The sequence below is a fragment of the Zootoca vivipara genome, chromosome 1, assembly GCF_965207765.1.
Source record: "Zootoca vivipara chromosome 1, rZooViv2.hap1.1, whole genome shotgun sequence".
NCBI lineage: Eukaryota > Metazoa > Chordata > Lepidosauria > Squamata > Lacertidae > Zootoca > Zootoca vivipara.
The window spans coordinates 1,313,773-1,333,287 of record NC_142582.1 but is presented as its reverse complement, the minus strand read 5'-3'; the positions used below and the strand labels follow the sequence as shown (position 1 = coordinate 1,333,287).

Sequence of the window (19,515 nt, the reverse complement as noted above, 5' to 3'; positions counted from 1 at the left end):
AGATCAAACCTATCCATTCTGAAGGAAATCAGCCCTGAGTGCTCACCGGAAGGACAGATCCTGAAGCTGAGGCTCCAATACTTTGGCCACCTCATGAGAAGAGAAGAATCCCTAGAAAAGACCCTGATGTTGGGAAAGATTGAGGGCACTAGGAGAAGGGGACGACAGAGGACAAGATGGTTGGACAGTGTTCTCGAAGCTACGAACATGAGTTTGACCAAACTGCGGGAGGCAGTGGAAGACAGGAGTGCCTGGCGTGCTCTGGTCCATGGGGTCACAAAGAGTCAGACACGACTAAATGACTAAACAACAACAATGAATCTAAAAAATTAAGATTTAAAATAACTTCATGCTTTTAGACCCTAATTTAACAAGCAAGGGTTCCAATTTCAAAGTCTGTTTACCACCTCAGCTTATCTAAATTGTGTGTGCAGCACTTACACTTACGTTTTAGGATGTCTGCAGAACTTGCTAACAGCTCCCAGGGCTGAGAGCTCAGGCAGAGCGTCCATCAAAGGATGCATATCTCCAACTACCGGGGTAGCTTTTCGCTTTGCTTCTGCTTTTTGCTGTTGTTTTGCTAGCTTGATATTTTCTATTTCTGAAAAACAGGGGCAGGAGGGAGAAACAATTGTTAAGCGAGTATATTTTAAATTCCGTTAATTGAATCTTTAAAATGTCTTTACCACTTTTTAAAGTCCATGTCTATGAAGTCTGTTTCAAGTCCATTTTTATTAACTACAGGGTCCTGTCATAGTTCTATCATTCTTTCTTTAGGAAAAAATATTTTGCTTGACTCATGAGGGTAACTGACTAATTACTAGCTGAAATATTATTTGGGGCAATAACATTATTTCTGCCACAATGCTAGAGTGAAATAGGAGAGGGAGGAATGCAGTGCCCCAGCCTGGTCACTGGAAATATTCAGTCAGCCAGGGTTGGGGCTTACAGAACTGAACAAAAGGAGTCACATGGCATCGGAGCACCAAAGGGAGCTATCTAGGCTCTGGCATAACTTACCTGAGTGAACAGCATAAAACCAGGAGTTAATGAACTTTACCCGTTCTGCTGTAACATCCAGCAAAGAGAGAGAGAAGGGGGGTGGTTAAGCCAAATATGTCCATTTTGAACCCACTATCATGTAGATTCAAAGAGGTCCCAGTGTTCCTCTGATCTTCTTAGTATGAATGGTTCAGCTCGAAAGTAAGAGAAGATTCTACGGATTCAGAAGTGATTCAGAAGATACAATCCTTTCAATGCTGTTAGATCTCTTCAGCCCTTCATTGGACTCTTTGGAGCTGGAATTCACCACATCCTTGGCTCTTTGGGCTGCCCTGTTAACGTTTGCCTTTTCAGACCCTTGTGTGTATACTTCACCTCGGATGGGCTCTCTTGGCTGGAGAGAACATGCATTGTGGATCACCAGTACTCCTTTTTCTGGTCCAGAACTATGAAGTTGCATTACTTCAAAGCTTTCCAAAAATGAAGCTTAGATAGACAGACCCGATTCTGAATTCTTTTCCTATGAAATCTTTCTAAGGACAGAGCCATTCTACCTGTGATTCTAGTGGCTGAAACTGCATCTTTTTTTGGTTTTAGTTTGGCAAGTGGGCGGGCTACGTGTCCCCCGCTTGCCTTCCCTGAGAAAGCCGGGCGTAAAAGTCTAAGCATTGAGGGGTTGGTTGTCTTCTATGAAAACAGGATTCATCAAAATTAGACTTACTTTGCAACCACCTCTCTTTTCGCAGCTTCATTTTTTCTTTCTTAGGCAAAAGTACCTTTTCATCTTCACCTGAAAAATCAAACAGATGAAAAAGTAATGCTTTCCCTCGGTCATTTATCCTGTATGTCCCTGAAAGCAAACAGTACCTGCTCATACAGGTAAGAACATTATTTATATATATTTCAAACGTAAAAACAAAACAAAGCAAAACGGTAAGGTGTTGAGGGTAATATAATTCTATGTAACCATAAGTGAATGGCATTCAAAAGAGTAAATCTGTCATCACTATCCTTTATTATTGATAAAGGTAAAGGTAAAGGGGCCCCTGACCATCAGGTCCAGTCGTGTCCGGCTCTGGGGTTGCGGCGCTCATCTTGCTCTATAGGCCGAGGGAGCCGGCGTTTGTCCGCAGACAGCTTCCGGGTCATGTGGCCAGCATGACAAAGCCGCTTCTGGTGAACCTGAGCAGCGCACAGAAACGCCGTTTACCTTCCCGCCGGAGCGGTCCCTATTTATCTACTTGCACTTTGATGTGCTTTCGAACTGCTAGGTAGGCAGGAGCTGGGACCGAGCAACAGGAGCTCACCCCGTCGCGGGGATTCGAACCGCCGACCTTCTGATCAGCAAGCTCTAGACTCTGTGGTTTAACCCACAGCGCCACCTGGGTCCCTCTTATTATTGATAGAAGTGCCTAAAATATGCTAGCCACTGTACAGAAATCAAAAGCAGGCTCACAAATACAAGACATAAAATGGCAATTGGGAGGGAAAGGAGAGAACATGGCAGTATAAACCATCAAAACATTCCAAAGATCATGTTGAGGTGAGAAAATACGTAAGTGAACCATTTGTTCTCATTGTGCACTTTGGGAGAGAATATAGCTATAAATGCCAAACCTATAGGATCAATTACAACAGCAGACTTGCAATGTTAACAACAACCTTATTTAAACCTCAGAGAGAATAAAGAGGCTCCCCTTCTCAGTACTTGCCAATTTAGTATTAAATTTCTCTATATATTTAGGCCCAAGTTCATCCAAAAGGTACACAAGGCAATGCACTATGTTTGTGCTATTTTAAACCCAGAACCACTGTGATGGGAACGCACCTGCCACTTTGGTCCACAAGGCAGATCCTGATAAGGATGTGGCCCAATAGAGTCAAAATGTCCGTCCCGTCTTCATCCCCAATGAGCTGACCTCTGCAGCCTAGCTAGGGAGAGCCAATTGGGACTGGCCTGCCTCCTGAAGGGTTAGGTTCTACAAGCTTCAAGAAAGGGCATGGTGGTCCACAGGGGAAATATAAAGTCTACACGTTTCTTGATGTATCAGGGCGGAAGTTACCGAAAATTAACCTAGAAGGATAACTTTCTATCTTGTCTTTCACACTGCAAGCTTCTTAAGGGCAAGCAACTGTCCCTTTTTGTAAAACTCTGCAAGATGCCCTGCACGGATGGCATGATGGTACACAGAGAATGTTTTGGGGGCAATCCTATGGCAAGATCTTCTAAGATGAGCAATGCAGGATGCAATGGAGCTCCATGACTCCCTACTGGCCAGTGTGGTCAGTGGACTAGGGGGACTAGGATAGTCCCCTGAATGTTCCCAGTAAATTGGAGTATTAAAGTATTGCACCTCTTTCCCAAAGCCCTGGAAGCTTCTCCCGGAAGAGAGGAGGAGGAAGGGGTGGCGGCATGATGCTCAGGTACATGATGTTGGTGCCCTTGCCATCCCCCTTGCAAGCTGGCACCTCTGGCCCTGTTTCCCTAGGAAAACTTTCATCACAAATGACTGCTTCTGATGTTAAGTCCCTGGCTCAGCGTATGTACCATATGTTGACATGGCTTGCTCATCCCGGCTGAAGCTGGCTGAGCCAGGGCAGGTTGAAGCCTCACCAAAGGGGCACTCCAGTGGCGTGGGTAGGTGGGCAGAACCAGAGGTGAGGTCTTCGGTTGAGTCATGTGACCTAGAAACCCAGCACAGAACACTCTTCTGAAGGCTTGTTTTCCCTCTGCCAAACTCAGGCAGAGCAGCAGCTCTGCTGCTGAAGAGAGTTTGGCTCTTGTCTAACTTTGGTGGCTAACAGATTGAGGTTGAATCCTGACAAGACAGAAGTACTGTTCGTGGGGGACAGGAGGCAGGCAGGTGTGGAGGATTCCCTGGTTCTGAACGGGGTAACTGTGCCCCTGAAGGACCAGGTGCGCAGCCTGGGAGTCATTCTGGACTCACAGCTGTCCATGGAGATGCAGGTCAATTCTGTGTCCAGGGCAGCTGTCTATCAGCTCCACCTGGTACGCAGGCTGAGACCCTACCTGCCTGCAGACTGTCTAGCAAGAGTGGTGCATGCTCTAGTTATCTCCCGCTTGGACTACTGCAATGCGCTCTATGTGGGGCTACCCTTGAAGGTGACTCGGAAACTACAACTAATCCAGAATGCGGCAGCTAGACTGGTGACTGGGAGCGGCTGCCAAGACCACATAACACCGGTCTTGAAAGATCTACATTGGCTCCCAGTACGTTTCCGAGCACAATTCAAAGTGTTGGTGCTTACCTTTAAAGCCCTAAATGGCCTCGGTCCAGTATACCTGAAGGAGCGTCTCCACCTCCATCATTCTGCCCAGACACTGAGGTCCAGCACCGAGGGCCTTCTGGCGGTTCCCTCGTTGCGAGATGCCAAGTTGCAGAGAAATAGACAGAGGGCCTTCTCGGTGGTGGCGCCTGCCCTGTGGAACGCCCTCCCAACAGATGTCAAAGAGGAAAACAACTACCAGACTTTTAGAAGACATCTGAAGGCAGCCCTGTTAAGGGAGGCTTTTAATGTTTTTTAGATTATTGTGTTTTATTTTTCTGTTGGAAGCCGCCCAGAGTGGCTGGGGAAACCCAGCCAGATGGTCGGGGTATAAATAATAAATATTATTATTATTATTATTATTATTATTATTATTATTACTTTACTCCAGTTTAATTGACACCAGCTTGCTTTATGCCAGTTTCTTGTGCCTGGGATTGCTCCCCCACTAACCGTTAAATTATCAGGGAGGAAAATATGACAGTCCTAAAGAGAGGTTTGAATGACACACGACAACACATTTCTGCTTTGTAAATTGAACATTGTGGTGTTAGGTTGGTCACAGTGAATGTTGCATGTAAAACACATTTCAGTTAATATCTCATCGCATGTTCTTAATGTTAAGAACGTTAAAGAGGAGAATAAAGTTAAAACATAAAAAATATTTTCATCAGTTGAGGTGGGGAAAAAATACTGTAAACTTTGTTTTGATATGCAAGGAGTTAAGAACTTGTAGTTTGTAACTGTTGGGCAAATGCTGAATGTTTAGTCAATCCAGTAGGATTATTTTATGCAAAGCATCAATGAATACCCCAACAGGCAGGTATTCATTGGCAGGGGGTTGGACTGGATGACCCTTGTGGTCTCTTCCAACTCTAGGATTCTATGATTCTATCAGCCAGCTGGGCAGCCAAACAAGGCTTATCCATAAGCAAGAGATGAGTTCTCTTTACTCAGGAGCACCCCATGTGGGCAGAGAAATACAGTGGTGCCTCGCAAGACGAAATTAATTCATGCCGTGAGTCGCTTCGTCTAGCGATAATTTCTTCTTGCGAAGCATGGGTTGCCGCGGCAAAACAAACAAAAAACTGCCGAAAAACTTTGTCTTGCGAAGCATGGCCATTGAAAACTTCGCCTGGCGAGTCACTAGAAACATCGCAAGACGTTTTTGTCTAGCGAGTTGCACGAGGCATTCATCTTGCAAGGTACCACTGTAATTGTATTTAAAAGGGGAGAGCAAGGCTGGGTGCTAGGGAAGACAGATTATGGCAATGCAACTGAACACCCCAATCCAGTGCAGGGAGAGGGTTAACACACTACCCCAGGGATAAGTAACCTCTGACCTTTGACTCCAGTTCCCATCAGCCCCAACTAGACTGGTCAATGGTTGGTCTGGAAGTTCCTACAAGTTCCCTGCATTGCCCTTTCCAAAACCTAAAAGAGAGAGGGAGACCGAGTAGGATCTCGTGATCCTTTATTCCCCCTGCCCCTGCTATTATTTCTGGATTCTGTGTCTCCCCGCCCCCCCCCCCCGCCCCGCTTTTCCTTATATCTCTTTTTATAACAGCCAGCATGTGCACACAGAGGGCATTTGAGGATTGCTAAGGCTTACCCGTTCTTTCAGTCAATATCTGTGAAAGAGCATTTTCATTAGCAGCATATTGATTTTCCAAGCTGTGCACCTCAGCTATAATCTGCCCCGTTGAAGGCTTTAGCATAGATCCTAATCCAGCATAGTCAGATATTTGTGAAGGGCAAAGTCAGTGTGCTTCACAACAATTGTGCAACAGAATAAAAACCTTAGCCTGCTGCAACTAGGAGACTAGAAGTAGTTGTGCTATTCAATATTTGCAAAAGAAATTAATTCTTGTGAAAAGAAAAGAAGAAAAAAAAGAATAAAGCAGCCTTGTAAATAAACTCCCCAACGTTACAGCATTTTCTTTTTTTTAAAAAACAAACCTGTTTTTTACTCATTAGCAGGGCACTCCTCACTCCTTTTCCAGGGCCTTTTATGTATCAAAAGCAGGTGAATAAAAAAAGTGTTCCATTCCTCCTTTGTACATCTCACTGCCAATGCTGAGCTGGATTTGTGTGAAGACGACACTCCTGCTGCCAGAGTCATATGCCTGTCATGCCTATTTTACAGAAGGAACAGGCATGTGGGATGCTCATTTCTTTAAGTGGCCTGGTGTTTTGAGAAACAATTGAAGTCATTCTCCTCCAGCAACACCTTGCTTAAGTAACATGGCCCTGGAAAAGTCAAATAGCTCCATGTAACAACCTCTTGGCATCTCAGAGAAAAATGCCATCAGCATTTGTGTCAGTTGTAACCATAATAACAACAGACTGGAAGACACGTTATATTGAATGAAACACTTTTCAAATATCTTCTTCAGAAAAATGAGTATGAGAACACAGGGCCCAATACTTATTGATTCCCTAAACCACATCCCCCAGTCCTCCCGTCCTCTAGTTGGTTGCAATGATGACTCTCTGTGCAGGACAACACTGACAAACACAATTAAAAGCAGGAATAATAATAATAATGATAGTTTATTATTTATACCCCACCCATCTGGCTGGGTTTCCCCAGCCACTCTGGGTGCCTTCCAACCAAATATTAAAAACAATACAGCATCAAACATTAAAAACTTCCCTAAACAGGGCTGCCTTCAGTTGTCTTCTAAAAGTAAAATAGTTACTTATTGCCTTGACATCTGCTGGGAGGGCGTTTCACAGGACGGGTGCCACTACCAAGAAGGCCCTCTGCCTGGTTCCCTGTAACTTGGCTTCTCGCAGCGAGGGAACCGCCAGAAGGCCCTCGGTGCTGGATCTCAGTGTCCGGGCTGAATGGTGGGGTTGGAGACGCTCCTTCAGGTATACAGGACCGAGGCCGTTTAGGGCTTTAAAGGTCAGTACCAACACTTTGAATTTTGCTCGGAAACGTACTGGGAGCCAGTGTAGCTCGCTCAGGACGGGTGTTATGTGGTCCCGGCAGCCACTCCCACTCACCAGTCTAGCTGCCGCATTCTGGATTAATTGCAGTTTCTGGGTCACCTTCAAAGGTAGCCTCACGTAGAGCGCATGGCAGTAGTCCAAGCGGGAGATAACCAGAGCATGCACCACTCTGGCGAGACAGTCTGCGGGCAGGTAGGGTCTCAGCCTGCGTACCAGATGGAGCTGGTAGACAGCCGCCCAGGACACAGAATTAACCTGTGCCTCTATGGACAGCTGTGAGTCCAAAATGACTCCCAGGCTGTGCACCTGGTCCTTCAGGGGCACAGTTACCCCATTCAGGACCAGGGAATCCCCCCTACCCGCCCGCCCCCTGACCCCCAAAACAGTACTTCTATCTTGTCAGGATTCAACCTCAATCTATTAGCTGCCATCCATCCTCCAACCACCTCCAGGCACTCACACAGGACCTTCACCGCCTTCACTGGTTCTGATTTAAAAGAGAGGTAGAGCTGGGTGTCATCTGCATGCTGATGAACACCCAGCCCCAGCCTCCTGATGATCTCTCCCAGCAGCTTCATACCGGTATAGATATTAAAAAGCATGGGGGAGAGAACGGAACACTGAAGCACCCCACAAGTGAGTGCCCAGGGGCCTGAACACTCATCCCCCACCACCACTTTCTGAACACGGCCCCAGAGAAAGGAGCGGAACCACTGTATGACAGTGCCCCCAGCCCCTCTAGACGGTCCAGAAGGATGTTATGATCAATGGTGTCAAAGGTCGCTGAGAGATCCAGCAGAACTAGGAAACAGCTCTCACCTTTGTCCCTAGCTCGCCGGAGATCATCAACCAGCGGAACAAAGGCAGTTTCAGTCCCATTGTAAGACCTGAATCCCGACTGGAAGGGATCCAAATGGTCCGCTTTTTCCAGGCGTGCTTCGAGTTGTTCAGCAACCACCCGCTCAATCACCTTGCCCAAGAATGGTAAATTTGAGACTGCGTGGTAGTTGGCGATATTGGCCAGGTCTAGAGATGTTTTTTTAAGAAGCGGTTTAATGACCGCCTCTTTCAGCGGGTCTGGGAAGGCTCCCTCACAGAGAGAAGCATTCACCACCCCGCAGAGCCCATCGCCCAGCCCTTCCCGGCTCGCTTTTATTAGCCAGGATGGGCAAGGATCAAGGAGACAGGTGGTCGATTTCACTCGTCCAAGCAGCCTGTCCACATCCTTGGAGGTAACAGACAGGAATTGATCCCATATAACATGACTAGTTTAGATGTATTCAAGTCTCCAGGGCCAGATGAACTACACCCAAGAGTATTAAAAGAACTGGCAGAGGTGATTTCAGAACCACTGGCAGTAATCTTTGAGAATTCCTGGAGAACAGGCGAAGTCCCAGCAGACTTTTCAAAAAGGGGAAAATAGAGGACCCAAACAATTACCGCCCAGTCAGCCTGACATCAATACCAGGAAAGATTCTAGAGCAGATCATTAAGCAAACGGTCTGTGAGCACCTAGAAAGGAACACTGTGATCACTAAAAGTCAGCATGGGTTTCTGAAAAATAGGTCATGTCAGACTAATCTGACCTCATTTTTTGACAGAATTACAAGCCTGGTAGATGAAGGGAATGCTGTGGATATAGCCTATCTTGATTTCAGCAAGGCCTTTGACAAGGTGCCTCATGATATCCTTGTAAAGAAGCTGGTAAAATGCGGGCTAGACAATGCTACCATTCAGTGGATTTGTAACTAGCTGGCTGACGAAACCCAAAGGGTGCTCATCAATGGCTCCTCTTCATCCTGGAAAGAAATGACTAGTGGGGTGCCACAGGGTCCTGTCTTGGGCCCAGTCTTATTCAACATATTTATCAATGACTTGGATGATGGGCTTGAGGGCATCCTGAGCAAGTTTTCAGATGGCACCAAATTGGGAGGGGTGGCTAATACCCCAGAGGACAGGATCACACTTCAAAATGACCTTAACAGATTAGGGAACTGGGCCAAAGCAAACAAGATGAATTTTAACAGGGAGAAATGTAAAGTACTACACTTGGGCAAAAAAAAATGAAAGGCACAAATACAGGATGGGTAACACCTGGCTTGAGAGCAGTACATGTGAAAAGGATCTAGGAGTCTTGGTAGACCACAAACTTGACATGAGTCAACAGTGTGATGCAGCAGCTAAAAAAGCCAATGCAATTCTGGGCTGCATCAATAGGAGTATAGCATCTAGATCAAGGGAAGTAAGTATTCTGCTCTGGTCAGACTTCACTTGACCATGACACTTCTTTTGTTTCACTTTTGGCTGAGCCCCCCCCCCCCCCCCCGCACTGTTGGCTTAACTTACCAAAATAATAAAAATAGAAACGAAGCAAGAAACAATTATACTAAAATTTAACCACCCCATGCCACCCCAAACAAATCAAAACAGTATCATAAAAACCACCATTCAAGGTGCAGCAAATTAAGAACACCTAAGCATTTAAAATCATTTTCACCACTTGCTGCAGAGAGCTGCTCAGAGTACGTGTGAGTGCTGTTTCTTCAAGCACCTAAGTGTCTATTTCCTGCAAGTTCCTGTCTGCCTGCTATTTTGTTTACCCTGCCCAGTTTGAAGTTGAAAGAGCATGAATATAAGCCATACCCCGAAAATAAGACATAGTGATAGGCACAGCAGCAATACTGGCCGTGGCAGGAGGAGGAGGAAAAATATAAGACATCCCCTGAAAATAAGCCATAGTGTGTTTTTTTGAGGAAAAATAAATATAAGACGGTGTCTTATTTTTGGAGAAACACGGTATTACCTATTATTATTATTATTATTATTATTATTATTATTATTATTATTATATCATTTACCTGATATATAGTATTTCTTATTTTGAAGGCATGACTGAAGTAGGCTGGCAATCTACCACTGGCAGCAACAGGAGTTTGGCTGTGCTTGCAACAAAGAATACTGTATAAACCAGATATAAAATGAGAATTGAAACTGAGCACTTTGTGGTATGTTTGAAAATCATTCCCCACAGCTGACCTTGAGCAGATTTCCTAAATTTTATTAAATGGGATTACACACACACACACACACACACACACACACACACCTTGCTTCTAATAACCCACCAGATTCACACTAAAATAATAATGAAGGGATGAAAGGTTGTAATCTGGGAATATTATGGCCTTGTGTCTGCCTAAATTGCTCTAAGTAGATTAGCTGACTTGACATGACATTAAGCTGAAATCTGTTCCTATTGCAGCTGCACAGAGAAAGCATCTTCACTTCTGTTATGTGAATACTCACATTAAGTATTAGGCATAGTTTCTTTAGAAGAGAATAGGGACATTTGGTAAATAAAACAATATGGAAAATAACAAAGGGCTAATTTCAAAGTATGAGGAATTCTGTTGGGCATAATATTGAATATGATATGTGGTTGAAATTATGGAATCAAACATTAAAATTTACCGCATGTACCGCCTTGAAAGAGAATATCTGGAAGATGATATATAGATGGTATTTAACTCCAGTAAAATTATCTAAAATGTATAGGATGAGTAATAGAATGTGCTGGAAATGTAAGGAGAAGGAAGGAGATTTTTATCATATGTGGTGGAAATGTGATAAGGTTAAAGAATTTTGGGAAATGATATATAATGAATTGAAGAAGATTTTTAAATATACTTTCCCTAAAAAACCTGAATCATTCTTGTTAGGAATGATAGGTCAAGAAATTAATAAAGAGGACAATGTATTATTTCTGTATGCAACAACCGCGGCTAGAACATTATTAGCCCAAAAATGGAAGGCGCAGGATTTACCGACGATTGGAGAGTGGCAGACAAAAATGATGGATTATGCAGAATTAGCGAGACTGACTAGCGGGATCCGGAACCAGGGGGAAGCAAGGTTCCTAAAAGATTGGAGTAAATATGTGGACTATATGGAAAAGAACTGTAGAAGTTTAAAAACTCTTGCAGGGTTGAAATAAATCCTGCGAATTGACTTTAAAGGGAAGACACAAAGGAACTGCGGGATAAGCTCGGATTAGAAAACCTATTGAGGGGAGGGAGGGAAGTCAAGCTCGGCGGAGCATGGTAAATAGAGGATAGTGAGAAAGGTCAAAAGAGTAATGTATGTTATTGTGAGATTTTGAATGTTTGTATGTTTTGGTTGGATGTTTATAAATGTGTGTTAATTGGAAAATCTATTAAATTGTTTAAAAAAAAACAAAGTATGAGGAATTCTGTTTAACAAAAAGATAAACTAAAATACTACATTAACACACATGTTCATGAAGCCTTGAGGTTTTGTTTCTTTTTACAAAAATCACTCAAGTACCACAAAGCATAGAAACGGAAATGTCACTCGACCTTCCTTGCTGTGTAAGCAGCAAACTCATACTGCAGTCTCATACAGGTTGAGTCCTTTAAAAGGGGCCCCATGGATACAGAGTACACATGTTCCATTTAAAAGACTCACCCTGTATATTGTGCTTCCATACAATTTAGCTGCAGTGCACTCACCCCCCCCCTTTTTAAAGAGCTGTTTTTATGAATTTTTTTCAGACTTAACAAGGGTACATACAACATCTCTGTTTTCAATTCATAGAGTCCATTCCACAGGTCAGTTACATTCAGTGTGAGACACTGCTGCCATAGACATTGTGAGGTTGGGGCAGGGGGAGAGGAAAGCAGCACGTTTTCATGGTCTTTCTGTCCTCAGAAGCTTTGGTCACTGCTTCTGTTTTATACATTCATGTTTAAAGACCCAAGCATCACCAGACTGCTCCCTCCAAACAGGCATTACCTCCTACTCCACACAAACACACAAAGCAAGCTGTTGTTGGAACATCATAGGATTCTGCTCTTCAGTTTAAAAAGTGGCAAGAGATTGGCTGTTTTTTTTAAAAAATGAATGTAAAAACATATCTTATTAAAACTTCTTTTTTAAAAAAAGGAGTGGGCATTAAAGTATTCTTCGCCTTAGGATTGTCTCATCCCCCTCCACCAGCCTGGCCATTTGGCCCACCTGGACCAAAAGAGATAGAAAAGGCTTTCCATTGGGGTTGGGATTTTGCCTGGGCAATAATGGTATTCCAAGAGAGGCAGTTGAAGAGAACCAACGGCCAGACCTCTTTTGTGTTCACTGAGAAACTGACCATCCATGCTGCCTACCTGTAAGTAACCTGAGATCATTGCGCTGTCCTTGGTTGGAAGAGGTGTGGGACTGAGGAGGCTGTTTCTCTGATGGCTCTGTCAAATGGGAAGCAAAGTGTAGGAAGGAGCCTCCACCCCTCCTTAAAGGATGCCTCACGAAAGGGAGGACAATTATGAAGTTGGGAAAGGAAGACAGATGGGGCAAGACAACTTTGCTGGGCTGTGATCAAACCTGTCACAGTGGCCTGGGTGGGCTACTTCAGAGTAACGACTCCACACAGCTCTGCATTTTATCTTTTTATTGGTGCTGCGTATTTACAGTGCTAAAGGCAGTGCTATTTACAGAGACACATCTTATCCGCTTGAGTCAGAACCTCCGAATGGGGTTTGGCGCGTCTTTCTCCAACATAACAACTTGGGGAGACCCAACCTCTTCCCCCGATGCTTCCTGCGCAATTCCGGAGTTGGGGGGATCGGCCTTCCCCCCTTGCTTCCCCCTTCCTGTCCCACCTTGGGCAGTGGCTCCGCTACCTTGCCTGAGCCTCAGACACCGCTTCCTGCTTCTCCACTCGATTTGGAACTCTCCCTGCTTTCCCCAGCGCTTGGCGATGGGCTGGACCTCAAGATGGGAGGGACTTCCCGATATCCCTTGTCCCTCACAAAACCCAATGGCACTACACCCCAACTGTTTCTACAAATGAGGCAGAGGTTATTTACAACATGTCCGTTTTCCACTAAAAATGAATTCTAACAACAAACTATTGGGTTCTTGTTTGAGCTCGTTATTCTCATTTAAGGCCATAGGCACCTGAAACTGTACACATCGTAGCTAGCTGAGAATTAAATATCAGAGATGCAGTATCATTCTTGTTTCACTCCTTCTTGCATATTTAGGGTGACCACATGGCACAAACCACACAGATGGCCTACAATGCTCACAGCTTTCCCCATGGGGGGGGGGGTCAGTCTGACTCTCCAGAACAAAAGCAGTTGCCCACAGCAACTCCACCCGCCTTATTTCATTCCTCTCTTGTGGCTCTCTAAGGAGGCATCCATACATAATTCAAAACCTATCACTTCTATAGTAATTAAGCCAATTGATTTGAACTCTGTTAAACTGACCTTCCTATCCGCTTACCACCTGACCTTCAAACATGCAGCAGTTTCTCTATGCAGGTCAACTGGTATCTCATTTCCTCATGCAGTTACAATGTAGTCAAGAATGACCTGTCCATTCATAACTTCTTCTAAAAAAAACCCAAAACACCTTTTTGCAAACCACTTCTAGATTTTCTTACAGGAAAGTGGAATATAAATCAAGCAGTACCTGTATATAAATTTTGTGAAATAAATACGTAAAATAAATCCCCAAAGAAGATTAGGCACACCCCTTAATCTCACTCACAGCACTTGCTTTCCAAATAGAATCTGCACAATCTACCTGAAATCAGATTGGGACACCACCAAAAAGCTTTCACTGAATGCTGCAGAGTCTGCATTTGTCCCATGAAGAGATAAAATCCCACATTGTTTGACTTGAGAGAAAGGCCATTTAGCCTTAGACAATCCACTTCTTTAGAACTGAATGGCAGAGCCTGTGCCAGCCAGGATTTTAAAGAATAGAACAAAATGTGCAGAGTACTCCTTGCACATTGATGTGGCACTGCTTACGTTCAGGGAAGGTGTATTTTCTTTGCAAAACACTAAAGCAAATGGGGTCCTTAGGCAGAACATTTTCTGTTTTCCCCAATGAAATGACTTTGCAGAGCAGTTATTCCTAGTTCACCCCTTCTGCTGACCATCCCCTCAAGGAGTGTTCTTCTTCAGGGCTCCAAGCAGCCTGAAACAGGAGCCTGGGTGGGTTCAGGCCTCTCAACGTTGGAGTTGGAGGGACTAATTTCTCTTTATTCTATTTTCTATTCTGGGATCTCTATATACGACAAGGGATGTTTTTCATGGCACAGATGGGGACACTTGAGGATATGCTCTGTAATGTAGTAAGAAAGCCATTTCTCTGTCTCCCTCTGCCCATATCAGTCCATCATCTGATACGCTAACATTCTCTGTCTCAAACGGTGCCAACCAGAAACTGATATACATTCTGCCAGACACTGGATTCCTCTCCTCTCACCCCCAACTGCACAAACCTTGGGGTAGAGGTATTCCAAGAGAAAATAAATGACGAAACTCAACATTTCAGCATATCCGCCTGCCCAACATGCCGAGACATGGGGGAATAAGAGACATGGGGGAATGATAAGAGACATGGGGGAATGATCAACGGTCTTCAATGTCTGTATACTAATGCACAGAGCATGGGAAATAAACAAGATGAACTTGAGCTCTTGGTACAGCAAACTAAATATGACATAATAGGCATCACTGAAACCTGGTGGGATGAGTCTCATGACTGGAATGTAGTAATAGAGGGATACAATCTATTTAAGAGAAATAGACCAAACAGGAAAGGAGGAGGAGTAGCTTTATATGTTAGGGATATGTATACCTGTGAAGAGATCCAGGATTTAAAACTTCAAAGCCAAATTGAGAGTATCTGGGTCAAAATTAAGGGAGAGAAAAACAACAGTGACCTCATTGTGGGAGTTTACTATAGATCCCCAAGCCAAACTGAGGACACAGATGATGCCTTCCTGGAACAGATGGCCAAGCATTCCAAAGGAAGTGAGATAGTAGTAATGGGGGATTTCAACTATCCTGATATTTGTTGGATGTCAAACTCAGCCAAGAGCATAAGGTCGAACAGATTCCTCACTGGCCTTGCAGACAACTTCATTGTCCAGAAAGTGGGAGAAGCAACAAGAGGATCAGCCATTTTAGATCTGGTCCTAACCAATGGTGATGACTTGGTTAGTGGGGTAGAAGTGGCAGGATCATTAGGTGGGAGTGACCATGCTCTTCTGGAGTTTATTATCCAGCGGAAAGGAGCAACCAAGCATACTAAGGTCCAAATTCTAGACTTTAAAAAAGCCGACTTCAGAAAACTTAGGGAAAAGCTGGGTGAAATCCCATGGACAGTAATACTAAAAGGGAAGGGAGTTCATGATGGTTGGGAGTTTGTTAAAAGGGAGATATTAAAAGCACAACTTCAGGCAATACCAATGAGACGGAAACATGGAAGGTGCCTAAAGAAGCCAGGCTGGCTATCTAAAGAACTTTTGACTGAGTTAAGATTTAAAAGGGATATGTACAAAAAATGGAAAAGGGGGGAAATCTCCAGAGAGGAATTCAAACATATAGCCAGCACGTGTAGAGACAAAGTCAGAAAAGCTAAAGCACAGAATGAACTCAGGCTCGCCAGAGAGGTTAAAAGCAACAAAAAGGGCTTTTATGGGTATGTCCGTAGCAAAAGGAAAAACAAGGAAACAGTGGGGTCACTCAGAGGAGAAGATGGTGAAATGCAAACAGGGGACAGAGAAAGGGCAGAACTCCTCAATGCCTTCTTTGCCTCAGTCTTCTCCAAGAAAGAAAACAACGCCCGACCTGAAGAATATGGAGCAGATGATTCAGCAGGGGAAACACAGCCCAGAATAAGTAAGGAGGTAGTACAAGAATACTTGGCTAGTTTAGATGTATTCAAGTCTCCAGGGCCAGATGAACTACATCCAAGAGTATTAAAAGAACTGGCAGAGGTGATTTCAGAACCACTGGCAATAATCTTTGAAAATTCCTGGAGAACAGGCGAAGTTCCAGCAGACTGGAGGAGGGCAAATGTTGTCCCTATTTTCAAAAAGGGGAAAAGAGAGGACCCAAACAATTACCGCCCAGTCAGCCTGACATCAATACCAGGAAAGATTCTAGAGCAGATCATTAAGCAAACAGTCTGTGAGCACCTAGAAAGAAACTCTGTGATCACTAAAAGTCAGCATGGGTTCCTGAAAAATAAGTCATGTCAGACTAATCTGATCTCATTTTTTGACAGAATTACAAGCCTGGTAGATGAAGGGAACGCTGTGGATGTAGCCTATCTTGATTTCAGCAAGGCCTTTGACAAGGTGCCCCATGATATTCTTGTAAAGAAGCTGGTAAAATGTGGGCTAGACAATGCTACCATTCAGTGGATTTGTAGCTGGCTTACTGACCGAACCCAAAGGGTGCTCATCAATGGCTCCTCCTCATCCTGGAGAGTAGTGACTAGTGGGGTGCCACAGGGTTCTGTCTTGGGCCCAGTCTTGTTCAACATCTTTATCAATGACTTGGATGATGGGCTTGAGGGAATCCTGAGCAAGTTTGCAGATGACACCAAGTTGGGAGGGGTGGCTAACACCCCAGAGGACAGGATCACACTTCAGAATGACCTTAACAGATTAGACAACTGGGCCAAAGCAAACAAGATGAATTTTAACAAGGAGAAATGTAAAGTACTACACTTGGGCAAAAAAAATGAAAGGCACAGATACAGGATGGGAGACACCTGGCTTGAGAGCAGTACATGTGAAAAGGATCTAGGAGTTTTGGTTGACCACAAACTTGACATGAGTCAGCAGTGTGATGCAGCAGCTAAAAAAGCCAATGCAATTCTGGGCTGCATCAATAGGAGTATAGCATCTAGATCAAGGGAAGTAATAGTACCACTGTATTCTGCTCTGGTCAGACCTCACCTGGAGTATTGTGTCCAGTTCTGGGCACCACAGTTCAAGAAGGATACTGATAAGCTGGAACGTGTCCAGAAGAGGGCAACCAAAATGGTCAAAGGCCTGGAAACGATGCCTTATGAGGAACGGCTTAGGGAGCTGGGTATGTTTAGCCTGGAGAAGAGAAGGTTAAGGGGTGATATGATAACCATGTTCAAATATATAAAAGGATGTCATATAAAGGAGGGAGAAAGGTTGTTTTCTGCTGCTCCAGAGAAGCGGACACGGAGCAATGGATTCAAACTACAAGAAAGAAAATTCCACCTAAACATTAGGAAGAACTTCCTGACAGTAAGAGCTGTTCGGCAGTGGAATTTGCTGCCAAGGAGTGTGGTGGAGTCTCCTTCTTTGGAGGTCTTTAAGCAGAGGCTTGACAGCCATCTGTCAGGAATGCTTTGATGGTGTTTCCTGCTTGGCAGGGGGTTGGACTGGATGGCCCTTGTGGTCTCTTCCAACTCTATGATTCTATGATTCTATGATTCTAGGTCCCTCAGGAGCAGGCTGTGCATGGCGCAGGAGACTAGGGGGGAAAGGAAGGGGAAATTCATCCATGCAACACTGGATGTCACTCTTTCAGGGTGTATGTCACACGTGGGGCCCTGCAACAACATTCTGCAGTGGATAATGTTGTCTGTTCAATGTTCCAGCCACCCCGTTCCATCCCTGCTTTCTTCCCCGGCCCCCATCAGTGAGCTCTTCAGCTCCACTGAACATGCTCTACAATCATTGGGCTTCTTCTTTGCCTACTCAACCCAACCTACAATGTGAGGATAAAAGCAATCAACAGCACTGCAGGGATTTATTTAAAAGGTTCATATCATGCTTTAACCAAGAATGTTTTCTGGGCAGCTTACATCATGAACTATATCAGAATAATAAAAAACTAATAAAAACAACAATTAAAACTCACATCAGAATAGAAATTAAGAAAAACAGCAGCAGTTTTCATAAAGGTCCACTCATCCTGTAAAGCAGGCATCCCCAAACTGCGGCCCTCCAGATGTTTTGGCCTACAACTCCCATGATCCCTAGCTAACAGGACCAGTGGTCAGGGATGATGGGAATTGTAGTCCAAAACTTCTGGAGGGCCAAAGTTTGGGGATGCCTGCTGTACAGCTAGAACATCTGGTTTTCCAGGAATGGTTTCAGTTGGTGTGGAGATTGCCATACTGCTGGAGCCAACCAAACCACAGGGAACATGTTCCATAGTCAGGATGCTAACCCAGAAAAGGCTCTTTCTCACACTGCCACCACATGCACCATTCCTTGTGGTGGAACACAGAGAAGGTCTCCACGGTTGATTTTAAAACACAGGTAAATTGGCCAGGAGAGGGCACCAATAGCTTAAAGTTAAAGCTCTCCTCCTGCCAAAGCAAAAATAAACTATAAAAAGGATCTAATGTTCTGAGGAGTGAGAGATAAAAAGGACTAGTGGAGATGCTGTGCTAAAAGGATTGCCTGGAGCAACCAGTCTCCCCTTTTCCAAGTAGCAGAAAATGGTGCAAATGCTCACCACAGTGATGCTAAATAGTCCACTGAAGATGGAGGTCATGGAGGTGCAGACTGAAGCTGAGGGTCTGCAGTTTCCCAGAGCTTGCCCTTGATTTTTTAAGTCTTTCCAATAGATTGCACAGAGAGGAGTATAGCTAAAACACTGATCTATTTATTGCACAACTATACGTCAAGAGTTAAGCCAGCAACCTGCAGCTGTTGTGCAGGGAGCTGAACAGAATTCTTGGTTATGAAATGCTGTGGAACAGAAAGTAGGAACCAGCATCTTTATCTGAGCCAGGTAGACACTCTGGAAATGAAAACAGACGGCTTTCTCTTATCTGATTATCCACTTCACCACTACATGAAAGAAGATAAATTTTAAATCTCTGCACATGCAAACTGATACTGCAATAGAACAGCCGATCTGTTTCACATTTTTTATTTTTACAAGGATATTAGCCAAGCAGGCGCTGGCCAATCTTTAGACCATTCCAAGATTTCACGTGCCTGATTGGGAGCAGTGCTCCAAGCCATGATGCATCCTCATTACAGAGTTACTTTCCCCCCTTTTTATTATGCTCTGGAAGAACAAGCTGCCATGAGTGCAATAACAGATCATGACTGTACATGAAGGAGAGAAACTTTACAGCACTTTGGGAGAGGTGCATAAGTCCGGTACCAAAATAAAATGTTTTTTTCAACAGCACTATGCAGAGATTTATTACCAGTGTAGATGGAGCAGCCCCTTCATGGATCAATGCCTTGTCGTGGCGAAGGGGCTTGAATAACTCAGAGAAGCTATGAGCTATGCTGCGACGAACCCAAGGACTTTGCCACCAATTAATATGCGACAAACCCAGTCCCGGCGTTGTCACTAAACTTTCGGGGATCCTTCTTAATATGAGACGAAATGTCCTCCCTCTCTATTACTAAAACTGACACAGAAATCCAGGGGTGAA

The 19,515-nt window shown here is 44.3% G+C and overlaps 1 protein-coding gene across 2 annotated transcripts in view; it reads right to left on the bottom strand.

Annotated features, from left to right (window-relative positions):
* SLX9 (SLX9 ribosome biogenesis factor) overlaps window positions 1-19,515 on the bottom strand; it is a 50,913-nt gene that overhangs the window by 20,266 nt on the left and 11,132 nt on the right. For both annotated transcript variants that reach the window (XM_035139828.3, XM_088675760.1), the window contains exons 3-4: window positions 1,724-1,792; window positions 448-601 (exon numbers count right to left, since the gene is read on the bottom strand). In XM_035139828.3, the coding sequence (XP_034995719.1) occupies window positions 448-601; window positions 1,724-1,792 (223 nt within the window). The remainder of the gene's footprint in view (window positions 1-447; window positions 602-1,723; window positions 1,793-19,515) is intronic.